The sequence below is a fragment of the Toxoplasma gondii genome, chromosome XII (genome assembly GCF_000006565.2).
Source record: "Toxoplasma gondii ME49 chromosome XII, whole genome shotgun sequence".
In the NCBI taxonomy this organism is placed as follows: domain Eukaryota; phylum Apicomplexa; class Conoidasida; order Eucoccidiorida; family Sarcocystidae; genus Toxoplasma; species Toxoplasma gondii.
Genome location: NC_031480.1, coordinates 1,350,988 through 1,364,064, shown reverse-complemented (window position 1 = coordinate 1,364,064; position 13,077 = coordinate 1,350,988). Strand labels below are relative to the sequence as shown.

The window sequence follows — 13,077 nt, the reverse complement described above, 5'->3', positions numbered from 1 at the left end:
TGTGGACCCAGACGCGAGGAAACGCACAGAAACAGGCCCATTGCACTTTGTTTTCGTTTTTCGAAGCAAGGCGTAAGTTGGGAGTCTCCGACTCCAGCAAACCTGCGTCAAGAAATTGCTCTTTTTTCAATCCAAAGGCGTGGATCGCCCACAAGTGACCGTCCTGAAGACACGCGTTTTCTGCAGCTGCTGCAGAAAAGGAAAAGACCTGTGTTCTCGAAGACGCGAAATCGCCTCATTCTCGGAGCGCGAGGAACGAAGACCTGCCTTTCTTCCTTTAGGCAACAAAACCAAGTTCCGCGTGAGGGGGGCTGGCATGGGCAGAGCGACCCGCAGTGCCAGGCATGCCGAAGGAAGCTCCGACGAGAGCGGCGAAAGGAAAAAGGCTCGAATCTTGAAATGCGTTTAGTCGTGGCGCATATACGCGACGAACTCGTCCCAGTCGATCTGCAAAGAAGAACGGAGAAGACACCAGGCCGTTGCGTTTTCTTCAGCAACTCGGAAAACGAGAAAAAGGAGACGCCACACACGGTTCAGGCGGATGTTCGAGTCCGAGACAGACAGGCAAATGACGCCGCAGAAGCTTAGCAAATCGTTGTCTTTCTTCGTTTTTCTTTTCACAACGCCTTGCCTATTTAGTCTTCCACTGCTCTCTCATCGTGCGTCCCCGACAGCCCCTCTGCGTTGAGAAGTCGATGCGCTGTGGGTTTGAGCAATTTTCCTCACCCGGCAGGAACTGCGGAAACCTTTTCTCACCTGGCCGTCGCCGTCTCTGTCCATCTGCGCCACCATCGCTCGCAACTCTTCCTCGGGGATGAGCTTGTTGTCGCGGCCGAGCACCAAGTCGCAAAATTCTCGAACAGAAATCCGCCCATCTCCATCCTGGAAAGCATACCAAACGAAGGACAAGAACCACAATCTGCAATGCACAGAGGAGAGAAGGAGGTAGGGGAAGACGAAGGAAAGCACGAATGCTTGGACGCGAGAGAAGCCAGCACAAAAAATCCGTCAGCCGGGTGGAGAAACGAGAGGGAAGTCCTCGAAACTCAGCAGCCTCCTGAAAGTTAAATGCGTGAAGCGCGAAAATTTCCTTCGATTTGCACCCACGCCTGCACCATGAAACGCTGAACCAAAATGCGAGGGAACGGGGAAACGCCACAGAAACAGAGGAACGTCCCTGCAGGAGACTCGAGAGGCGAGACGCAGGGGCGACGGACACAGCAACCCCAAGCGATTGAACAACATGAAAAAACAGAAACTCCGGTGAGGCGTTTTCGCCGACAGGGTGAAAGCGAAAAGCCCACTATTGCGCCTCGCCTCGAAACAGAGGGAGTGCCGGCTTCCCTTTGCCCTTTTTTTGCTCGCAGTTGGATATACGAGCCGTGACACAGCGCGAACGCAAGCTTCAGGCAAGGCCTACTTTGTCGATCTTTTGAAAGGCTGTCCAGACAACGTTCAGCTCTGTCTCTTGCCAACAGTAGCATGCAGCGAGAAATTCTGTGTAGGAAACGTTGCCAGAGTCGTCTACGTCGATCGATTGAAGAATACGGTTGATGTCCCACTGCGGAACGCCCGCCTCCGCCAACCCTACAAAAACAAAGCACACGCCAAAACGCATGCTGACACCTTTGTACGCATATATATATATATATACATATATATACATATACATATATATACATATACATATATATATATATATATATTATATGTGTATGAGTGTATGGAGAGAGGGCTTCTCCTCCTGTATCTTTTCTCAGGTGTAGACACGGATATGTGTGTCGGTGTTTACATGGATCTCTATGCCCTTAGATCCCAACGATTCTTCACGATATTCAACGTAAATGCATGCATATGTTTATAATGTAGATGCGACGCGAAGGCTGACGGGCGTCGTCTTTAACTCGAAGGGGAGAAGACGAAGAGAAAACGAATCATTTTTACTGTCGCACCTTCTGTGAGTTCCTGATGAGAAAGGAGTCCATCGCCGTTCTTGTCAAGTTGTCGGAAAATCTGATTAATGTGGCGAATCTGCTGGCCCGTCACATTCAGCTGGTGTGCCATTAAATTCACCAGAGCGTTCTTCAAGTGACTCTGCCGCATGTATCGCTGAAAGCCAGTGGAAAAAGAACGAAAAACCGAAACGTGGACGGTACGCCAATTCTTAAAAGTTGCGAAAAAAATGTACTGGACAAATACGAGTTCTTGACCCGTAATTTAGAACTTCCTCAAAATTCGCATGACCCACAATCTCTAAAAGCTGAAACAAATTTCTCACACAAAAGTTGAACATGGACAGCAGCACGCGCACAACTCTGTGCAGCATATATATATATATATATATATATATATGTAGACACCTGTGTTGGTGTATCTGTAGATCTGGGTATCTAGATGTTTATGCCTTTCCAGATGCGATTACACAGAATGTCTTTCGAAAGTACAACAGCTCTGCAGTCCTCTGCTGTGTCCCTGTGTTTTGAGCGTTTCATGGAAAGTATGTGGACCACCCTGTGAGAAGGACCCATCACCCTACAAGCGAAACAGAAAGACCTCCATAACTGTTTTTGTAGACAGGCATTTGTCTCGATGCCTATGCATGAATGGGGGTGTCCTTGTTTTCGCCTTTTGCGGTTTAAGAACTTCGAAGCACCCCGGTTGGAGAAGAACGCGCGCGCAGCGAGGCCATTCGCTTTGAGTTGCTTTGCATGCGCGCAGGTCCATCGTGGCGCTTGAACCACCGTCAAGCTGCGGGTTCGACTCCATTTGCCTCACCTTCATGTTTTCGCAGATGATGGGCGAGATGGGCAGAGCTGCTGTGTTGGCCTGTTTGAACCATTCGTGGTGAAGAACTTGTGCTGCCGAGGGTCTTCGCTCGGGATCTTTCGTCAGCATTTGCTTGAGCAGATCAACAGCCTGCGGCGTCAACGGGCGACACTCCACTGCGTAGTTCGGCTCTTCTGCACAAGACACAAGGCGCACACAGAGCGCGGCGCATGGACGGCGGCAAGAAACTTCATAAGAGCTCAGAGTGCGTCTTTCCTTCTCTTCTCCTTCTTCGCGTTTCATGTTCCGCGCTTCGCGAAACCCAGCAGGTATACTCTCTTGTTGGATCTCTCGGCACCCTTCGGGCCATCTCTTCTTTCCGCCGCTTCTCTTCCTCGCTCCTCTGCGGCTCTTGCACGGCTCTCTCCCGCTGCGAGGAGTTCTTCCTTTCTGTGACCGCGTCAGTCGGTTTCGAGCCATCGAAAGAATCCTTCGACGCCATTCAGCAGAGACGCCTGAACACCCACCCCCCTCTGAGTACTGAGTTCCCGCTCTGCAGAGGAACTCTCTCCTGACCGCGGCGGCCCAGAGAGAACGAGAGAGCTGGAAAGGCACACACCGTTGCGCAGGCCATGCGATCCCCAGTCAACACAGTTGCATCTGTCTTGTGTGTGTCTGCGTTAAACAGGAACTCGCGGATCGAGCGCTGCCAGATGGACGCGGAGGTCGAGAGACTGAGAGGAGACGCGAGCAGCCGCATGCAGAGATCAGTCAACACCCTTTCCTTTTGGACAGAGCGACGACGTTGTTCCTGAGCAGCTTACTGTACGTCGCTTTCTGCTGCACTTCTTCCAGGCTCGTCCCAGTGAACGGCAGGCAGCCAGTGAGAAGGAAGTACATCACCACTCCTGGAAGAAAGGCAAAGGAAATGAGGCAAATCGACACAGAGAGACAGAGAATGGAGGAGCGCACAGGACGTCCGAAGTTGTCGGGAGGAAACCCAATGTGAAATGCATCTTTTTCTCTAGGGAGAAAGCAAGCACATCCAACGCATATATCGAAGGAAAACAATATGCGAAAGACGAAACCAAAGGCGAGAGATGGAACGACGCACCCAGAGCCTGCCAGGTCTCGGTCTGTCTGACACTCAACGAAGACACCGGTTTACGAAGCGCGCGAAAGCGCACACAAGAAACAAACCTCGAGAATCCGACAGCAGAGACAGAAGAGAAAGCAACCGACGAGGAGAAGAAAGCAGAACGGCAAAGAAGAGAAAAGGAGCAGAACAGAGACAAGACGAAGCGAAACACACCGGAAGGAACGGCGAAGAAGACAGAGCACACGAAACAAACAAACAGACCAAAAGAAGCAGCAGAGAGGAAAACGAAGAGACGAAAAACACAAGCGTCTCACCTGCAGACCAGATGTCGCATTTGAAAGTTACATCTCGCTTGAAGACTTCCGGTGCCATGTATAAGGCAGTGCCAGCCGCATTAGTGCTGTGTTCGTCGCTCTTGAAAAGTTCTGCGAGACCTACAAAAAAGAGAATGAACACAAAAACGAAAGGGCAACTCAACGCTCATTCGAAAGACACAAACGAAATCAACGGCGAAACAGTCGCCGCGGTACCCTGTACATATACACATATGCATCATCAACAACTAATGTACAATTCGGTATAAATATGCAGTCAATCATGTACAGGTTTATGCAGATCTAACAAAGCTGCACAGAGACGTACATACTCGAGTGTGCATACGAGCAGCGTTACGAGCATGACGAGATCTACAACGATCCGTAGTGCAGTATTTTCTATGTATGTACATGTAGAGATATGTTCTGTACATAAACACACATGCAGAGATATATATAGGGATATATATATATATATATATATATATATTGTTCATGTGCAGCATATGCCGCTTCATTTGTACAGCGGCAGACAGATATACATGCCTGTTCTGTCCATGCATATATATATTTATATATATCTTCATCTACCTACGGATATACGTCTCCAAACATACCTACGGCTTCAGGTAAATATATGGATTCATACAGATACAGACTACAATTACATGTTTGAATATGTACGCAGGTGGCCAAGGTATCGACTTGCTGCGGATGCAGACAAATGTGTAGTGGAAATGCACATTTTCATGGGTGTGGGTTTCAGTTTCCTCAAAGAAGAAACTTCCACCCACGGCGTTTCCTTTGAAAAGACAAAGACAAAGATGGCGTACCGAAGTCGATAATTTTAATCGGAGAGTGAGGCGAAGTGTCTTGAAAGAGAATGTTTTCCGGCTTGAGGTCTCTGAGGCAGAAACGCGACATGCAGATGGAACGGCGAACGCCTTTGAACCCAAACGAATCGCGAAGCTCCAGTGAACTGGACAAGCAAATTTGCAGGCCTGCAATCGCACAGGCGAAACCACGGCCTGTCACCCCCACACTCACAGGCACTTCAAGCAAACATCTGTTTGCCGCAAGCGAGCAATAGAGAGACCGAGTGAAAGAGAAGAGAAAGAGAGAACAGGAAGAAGCAAAGGGAGATCCAGAAGGAGCAGGCTGCAAAAGAGAGAGAAGAGCGAGAACAAGCAAGAGAGAGATAACAGACGCGAAAGAAGAGAGAAAGGAGAAAAATAGACAGATCAGGAGATACAGACCGGGAAAGGAAAAAACGAAAAGAAAACGAAAGTCGCAGATGCACTGCTCTGATACTCAGACGCTTCCTCCGCGACACAGTTGATGGTCGCCTATGTCGACCTCTATCGAAGATAATAAAGGCCCTGCGTTTACAGATGCCGTTACACATCTACAGAGATACAGAAAGCTGTGTGAACAGATTCGAAAAGGAATTCTGAACGCACAGATGGTTGTGAAGAGAGGAGGATAGACAGTGACAGGTATGCACATGGACCATGGCAGGTGGAAATCCACCAGACGAATCCGACGAGGTCGAGAAAACGACAGGAAACTCGAACGTGTCTCTCACGCGATGGAGAGAACTGACAACTCATGGCAAGGAAAGAAAACGCGTACTTGTGAACAACATGTTGGGAATGGAAGTAGGCGAGCGCGTTCATCATTTGCTTCATCAACTCAGCAACCTGAAATAAAAAAAATGAAACCAATTACGAGACTTGAGAAGAGACGGACGACGAAATCAAGCACTAGAGCGGCATGAACACACACTCGGGAGCAGTCTGTCTCTGCACATCTGTATGTATCAGCCAATGTATTTATCGCCTTCCATCTATGCCTACCTACCTACTTCTATCTAGGGATACGGAGTGACATTTGAACTTTCATGGCTACATATGTTTATTGATATCGATGGGCGGCGAGACGCATCTTCGTTTGAAAAGGTGCCTGCGTGGATGAATGAGCAAAGACTACGTTTCATAGTTGCATGGCAGCCCCCCAGAAACTATACGCGTTTATAGAACCAAGGACATGCATATATTTAGATTGTGTATATGCATATATATGTTCGGTAGCGAGCGTGTAAGACCGCATGCATGGAGACGTGAGGCGCGTAAGCTTGTCAACGTTCCTGCACTCACGTAGCCTTCGCTGAGAGCTTTGCCTCGCGCTTGTGCAGAGACAATGCGCTCAAGCAATTCTCCTCCCTCGCAGGTTCTGAAGAAGAAAAACAAAAGCACTACACGAATTCAAAGAGTGACACTATCCTAGTTTTCATGACCAGTCCACTGTCCACCATGTCGCATCCCCTTTTTAGCCACACACATTATGCGTGCATTACACCCAATTACATATGTATGCATATATATATATATATATATATATATATATATGCACATGCTCACTGAAATGCGCTGAACGCGAGAGGATCCCGAGAGTCACATTGGTGTGTAAATTCTGGCGTGAGCCGTGAATGGCGAAGGCCATTTCTCAACGTTTGTTCCGTTACTTCCTGGACCGTGAGCGGCCGCTTACTCCATGACGATGTACATATTGTGGTAGTCTTCGAAAACTTCAAAGATTTTGATGATGTTCGGATGGTCGAGACTCTTCAGAACTTCAATCTCGGCCTCGATCTGCTCCATCGGCACTTGGCTTCTGTCCTTGTTGATGGTTTTGATTACACGCTCCAGACCACTACTGAAAACGAACCAGCATGCAAACACATTTACACACAAATGCACGCATTACCACACCATACATTTATATATGTATATACATACATACATGCATATATACAATATACGACGCTATTTAGGTCGACACAGATAAGACGCCTACATCAGGTTAGGCCTACACAAATGCACACGTCTGTAAAAAAACAAAAATACATTATATATATATATATATGTAAGTAATTGTAGATCCGTATGCAGGTGCGCGTGATTTACATACATAACTATACATACACATGAACAATGCTACACCATTACGTTGCTAAGGTGATTGGCATTGAAACAATCACTTGCGTATATGTTGAACAAATACAGATGCACCAATAAGCATCTATACATAAATAAATACATATATATATATATATATATATATATATATGCCTAGGTAGTTGTATATGGCTTTAGAAGCGCGAAATGCAAGTGTGGTTGAACGCACCTCCTTTCCTCAACAAGGTGGACATCCCCGAATGCGCCGGACCCGAGTTTCCTTTTGAAGATGAAGAGGTCTGCGTCGAAGACATTGCACCAAAACGATGTTCTCCAACTGGACTTATCCAGAAGATCTCTAGATGCACATAGGAGGAGTGAAAAGCGGATGCACTCCACCGGAAAAAAGCAACTGCGACAACGAAACTCGACATGGAGAGCGCATGACTGTTGACTGCGACTTGAGCTCCTCGTGCTCATTTGAGAGATTTTCTCCTCGCAAGATGCATCTCACTGTGTTGCTCATCTCGTACATTTTACCCTGGTTTATGCCGTCGGACTAAGCATCTAGTAACTCCTTTTCTTCTGTGTTGTTTCCGTGAACGAAGATACCATCGCACCAGCGACTTAACGGTGATTTCCACGCTATTGTGCGGTGCTGGACGAAGGTCCTTTCTCGGCGTTGCGACGTTGAAAAATGGCACTTCCTGGTCTATTACCCAGTGGTGAAAGACTGTATTTTCTGGCATGATGCCAGGTGTGTCAGGCGCTTCCATCCAAGACCCCTGCGTCCAGCTTCTCTTCTCACCATCGATCGTTTTCTTGGATTCGCCCAAGTTTCGTCTGCCGACAAAGACCGAGCGTCGAACGAGCATCTTTTTGACCGGGTAGAATTTGTCTCGAATTCTTCCCAAGAGCTCCCAGTACAGCCGAGAGAAGTCTGCCACATCAAGTTTGTCCTTTTTTTCAGAGTCAAAGGCACGAAAAATGACTCGCAAAACCTCGTCGTCCACGGGAGGCAGTTGCAGGTTCCGACACAGACGCGCTATCAACAGGCGCAGATCTTCGAATGCCAGCAAGCCGTCGCCATCGCGGTCGAATTGCCTGAGAAAAAACGAAAACGAAGGGGATATGTGTTGTAGAAAAGGAACCAGGTGAACATCAGGTATTAAGGGAACAAAGGCGGTTGGGTGGAGAGAAGCAGACAAATCAGAGACAATTTTAAAAAAGTGAATAGAGAAATGAGCCCACAGCTACAAGGTGCTCTCTCGACGTCGCAAAGAAGACTTGAGGGTCGAAGCCCACTTCCAATACACTGACTGTGTTTAGAGCAACATCGAATTTCCAATGTCGAACGTCTAAATTTCTTCATACGCCTATCTTTCGCACTCTTTGTGTTCTCCTTCGCGCATTCCCTTTCTCTCTTCGGAATGAGCGAAGCTCCGAGCAGCGTCACGCAGAGAGCATCTGCCCTTTCTCTCTCGCATCTCATGCTCTCTTCACTTCTGCACAAGCCGTACGGTAGCGCGAAAACTGCGTAACGATGGCCCTCTCGCTCCTCGCGTGACCAAGAGACCAACGATGCGTGGACCTACTTGAAAGAGGCTCTCGCGCTTTTTCGGAAGTTCGCAGGATCGTCCATCACCTTGTGAAGCTTCGCTCGAATCAGCTCTGGAGGCGGTCCTGCGATGGGATGCCGGTGTGTCTTTTCGCGCTCGGGGCCTCGCCCTCGCTGGCGGCTTCCATGCGGATCCTCCGCTTTCATCGCGCCTGCCTGCTGCCAAGGCGGTCCGTCGCGCTTCATCGACACGCGGTTCATTGTGCCAAAAATGGGTGCATGCACCGGCGAAGCGGTCAGAGGCGTTGGAGGAACAGAAGAGACGAAGAGCTGTGGAGCGGACCTGGGGAGCGTTGCAGCGTGAGGAGCAGAGTCTGGGGGCTGAGCAACTCTGAGGCGAGGCGTCTGGCCGCGAGGCGAAGAAGAAGAGATTTCGCTCGGTTCAGACTTGCCTCTTGGAGTCGAGGCAGAAGACTCCGTGGGCGAGACAGGATACTGAGAATTCTCTCTCGTCGAAGAAGGGAGAGCCGTGGGGACAGAAGACTGCGGAAGAGGAGGGAGAGGAATGTAGTAGTGCGGTTTCCCTGAAGACTTGCGGGAGTCCGACCTCTCGCTGCTCGACGCGGCCGTGACAACGGGAGACTCACTTGCAGACAGAGGGAGCCGGCCTCTGCGAGAAGAAGACGAAGACGAGGAAGAAGTGGAGCTCGAGGAAGAGGGGCAGCTGACAGGGCGTGGAGACAAAGAGAGACACTTCGGACACGGTGCAGGGCTCGGGAGGCACGCAAAGGAGACAGTCTCCTGTTGGAGCAAAGAAGCAGGTGCAGACCCCCGAGGCTCGACAGCAGAGACCCGAGACTGAGGGGAAGCACAGGCTTCACCTTGCGCCTGCTGACGAGGACCTGGAGGAAGCAGAGAGTCGCGAAACCGTGGAGGAGCAGAGGGGAGGTATCTGCCGTTGACGTTGTACGGCGAAGGCGGTGGGTTGCCTGGTAAAAGTGCATGCGTCAACACAGGAGAAGAAACGCGAGATTCGACGCCTAGCGGGCGTCTGGGGCAACTCCAGGGAGACTGGCGCGTCGTTCCCTGAGAGTGTGGAGAAGAGGACGGAGCTGCCAGTCCCTCGCGGCCTCCGTCGGCAACCGGAGAAGGAGACATAGGCGCGACGCCTACGAGATCTGCCTCTCTAGGATAAACGCTCGCAACCGGAACGGTCCGGCTCGCAGACACCGGCGAACCTGACGCAACACCCTCTCCCACACAAGAAGGAAGAGGAGAAGGAGAAGAAGGAGAAGAAGAAGACGGAGAAGCAGCAGGAGACGAAGAAGGAGAAGACGAAGGAGAAGGAGAGGAAGAAGGATAGGAGGACTCGGGGAGGGGATAGAAAATGTAGCGACGCGGAGGCGGAAGAAACGGGGGGGAAGGCCGTCGAGCAGCAGCGACTAGGTCACGCAGGAGGAAATGCCAAAAGAAAGCGGACGAATCGAAGAATGGTCCAGGCTTGTGGAGCAGCGGCCGATCCAGCTTCAAGTTTCGGAAATCCCAGTCTTCCAGCCCCTCTGGCACGTACGTTCGAGGCGGCTCGCCAGGTGCCGGCGCACACCACAAAAACTCGTAGAAAGGTCGTGAGGAGTTGAGTGGAAAACTCCCGAAAAACGAAGCCAGAGCCACTCCGGTCGGCGATGAAGCGAAGGCGTGAGAATGCGAAGGAGAAGGAGGAGTAGAGCGGTACAAATCGAGAGGAGTCTTCTCTTGGCAAGACGGGATGTTAACAGTTCCGGGCAGTAGACCTCGAGTCGAAGAACAGACTGTCTCGTCTCTTTCTTTCCAGCATGTCTTCGTGTCGGACCTTGGATGCTGTGCTGCCTTTCCCGCCGCTTCTTCGGACGCAAGCGTCAACCCGAGCTTCGATCCACCGCGCTTCCTGTGTAGCGCACTGCTGAGAGTGGCTCGACTTTTCCCTGTCTCTCTTCTCGTGTGGGTGCGTTCCGGACGACGACCGAAAAGAATGAGTTCCCTGAGATCCCAAGCCTCTGTGGAAGCCTTCTGCTCTTTTCCCTGTGGCTTCCTGGTCTTGCCAGCCCCCTCTTCTGTGTGTCCGTCCTCTCGATTCTTTCCACCGACGCTGTCTCTGCGTCCCTTGCGAATCGGTCGTTCTCTGTCTCCGCTCGCGACTCCGACTCCCTTGAAGCGTGAGGCCTGTTTGGCCTTCGCTGAGGTCGAAGGCGACTGTCCCCCTGAGGCAGAAGCGTCCTCGCTGTCTCCTCCCGTGTCTCCGCGCTCCCTCTTCTCGCCTACCTCCCCTCTGTCGAGCGCACCGCCAGAGGCCCGACAAAGAGAGCCTAGCGGAGAGACCAGACAAGAAGCGGCGGCGGTGAGAGAAGCAGAAAGCACGGAGGCAGAAGGAAGTCCCGAGGCGCGGGATAGAGAAAGAGTCGAATCTGTGTGTGGAAGAGAAAGGGCAAGCGTGTTGGAGGGGTCGACAGGAAAAGGGGAAAAGGTGGAAGAAAGTGGATGCAGAGAACGCGACAGAGAGCGAGGCGACGCGAACCGGGGAGGCGACGAGATAGGAAGAGCCAGAGACGTCGCGCGGACTCCTGGTGTGTGACGAGACACTGATACCCGCGCAACAGCTGGGAAACACGAACTTGTACAGGAGGAAGCACACCCTGTAAATGTTAATTCGGGCCACCCTCCACGCAAAGAACTGGCGGGTCGTGGAGAGCAAATGTCAAATTTTGAGAGAAAGAACAGCGCGGTGGATGGCTCGCCGAAATACAGCCTTCGGCCTGCGGAGATGAAACGGCCCCCAATCCACGCACTCGATATACCAGCACTATGCATGAAAAGGCTGGAAAAAGCAAACGAGTCTCTCTGCGTCTCTTTCTCTCGCCTTTGCAAACTTCAAGCTGGGGGCACCAAGCTAAGGGTCACAATATCTACGAGGAAGGGGGAAAGTGACGTTGAGGGAACGTCCGTAACTGCCCCTCCAAGACACCCAGGCGTGTTAACAAATCCTTGCAGTGTGGACTTCTCTAGAGGTGGGAACGTCTGTTAAGTTCGGCGCTTCCGCATCGCCCTTTCGCGCCACAAGTTGCCGCTCCGCTATTTCCTGTCAAAGACCGACGCAAAAAGCCAAGCGCATAGAGAAGCGTGACCGACATAAAAATGCTTGACAAAGTACGCTGGATACCAAGAGACTTGATACACTTAACGCGATGACCACAAAAAGCACAGGAGAACTTGGACCCAGAAAACAGACGCCTTCCAGATCGAAACCAGATGTTCAACGCACAGGACATATGCTCTCCGGAAAAATGTGCGGCTTGTGAAAGCCGGAGTGCAGGAAACGGAAAAATACGTAAACAACCCGGAGAAAGAGCAGCAGCGACATGACGGGGAAATGTAGCGGGGAGTCACCATACCAAAAGCACGAGGTGAAAAATAACGGCAAATGGAAACGTGAGAGGCAAAAGGGAAAAAAAGCGGAAAGACGATTTACACAGTAGCAAAGGGTGAGTCTAGAACAAGGCGCTTGGTGAGCAAGTCACAAGACTAACAAAAATCGAGTGGGAGAATCCCTGGAGTGTTCAAACCGGCAAAGTCATTTCAAGAGTCAGAACGGAAGCGAAACAGGAGAAAGAGAAGGCAAGCGCATGTTTCATGTGTTTGTGTCTCTTGGCACCTGCGCTGAGGCCGAAAACGTATCAAGCATAACTGTGTAAAACCCGTAAGCAAGAAAAGAGTCTGCAGGTGTATCACGCGAAACGCGGATTCGAAAATGGCCGCTGCCCGTAACTCAGCTGGTAAAACGAGCTCAGTAGTTGCTTTCGATCGAATCTCCGCAACCAAGGACACACACATGAACAGAGCTTCGGCAAGAACGAAAGTGGAAGCATATGGATCCTCGATGTGTACAGCGTATCGATACGAGTTGCACATATGCTATTTGCTCGTGTCTACATGCGTGCGCCAAACTATGTCGTTATCCAACGTAGAAATCTTTTTACGCCTGGTATGTATGGATAATACTCGACTCTTCTATAGTTTAACCGCTACTGCTGGGACATGTTAAGTGCATTTAGTATAGTGGTATTAGTGGTATCCAGCGTATATTTGAAAAATCAACATTTATATACAAGCTTACAATTGCTCAAGAGAACTCCCCTATTATGCAAACTCATCTGAAGATGGACGTGTCACAAGTCGCCTGTATCTCCAAGCAAAGAGGAAAGAGATTCCTCCTTTACACATTGAAACTCGACGATCTAATTCGCGCGCGCATGCATGCTCACCAAGTGCCTTCACTTTCAGCACCTTCTGTCGGCTAGATGAGTGCAATAACAGACTCTTTCAAAGGCTGCTTCGCGTTTTTTCCTTGTC

General features: G+C 50.2%; 1 protein-coding gene across 1 annotated transcript; it reads right to left on the bottom strand.

Moving 5' to 3' along the window:
- Positions 1–287: 287 nt before the first annotated feature.
- On the bottom strand, positions 288–11,538 carry CDPK6 (calcium-dependent protein kinase CDPK6; the record flags this gene model as incomplete). Its single annotated transcript, XM_002370605.2, has 14 exons — positions 288–447; positions 757–882; positions 1,421–1,587; positions 1,953–2,109; positions 2,776–2,960; positions 3,591–3,674; positions 4,180–4,299; positions 5,013–5,083; positions 5,812–5,879; positions 6,336–6,411; positions 6,730–6,894; positions 7,366–7,435; positions 7,945–8,240; positions 8,732–11,538. The coding sequence occupies 14 exons, from the start codon at positions 11,536–11,538 to the stop codon at positions 406–408; spliced, it is 4,434 nt and encodes a 1,477-aa protein (XP_002370646.2). The 3' UTR covers positions 288–405.
- Between the last annotated feature and the right edge of the window lie 1,539 nt (positions 11,539–13,077).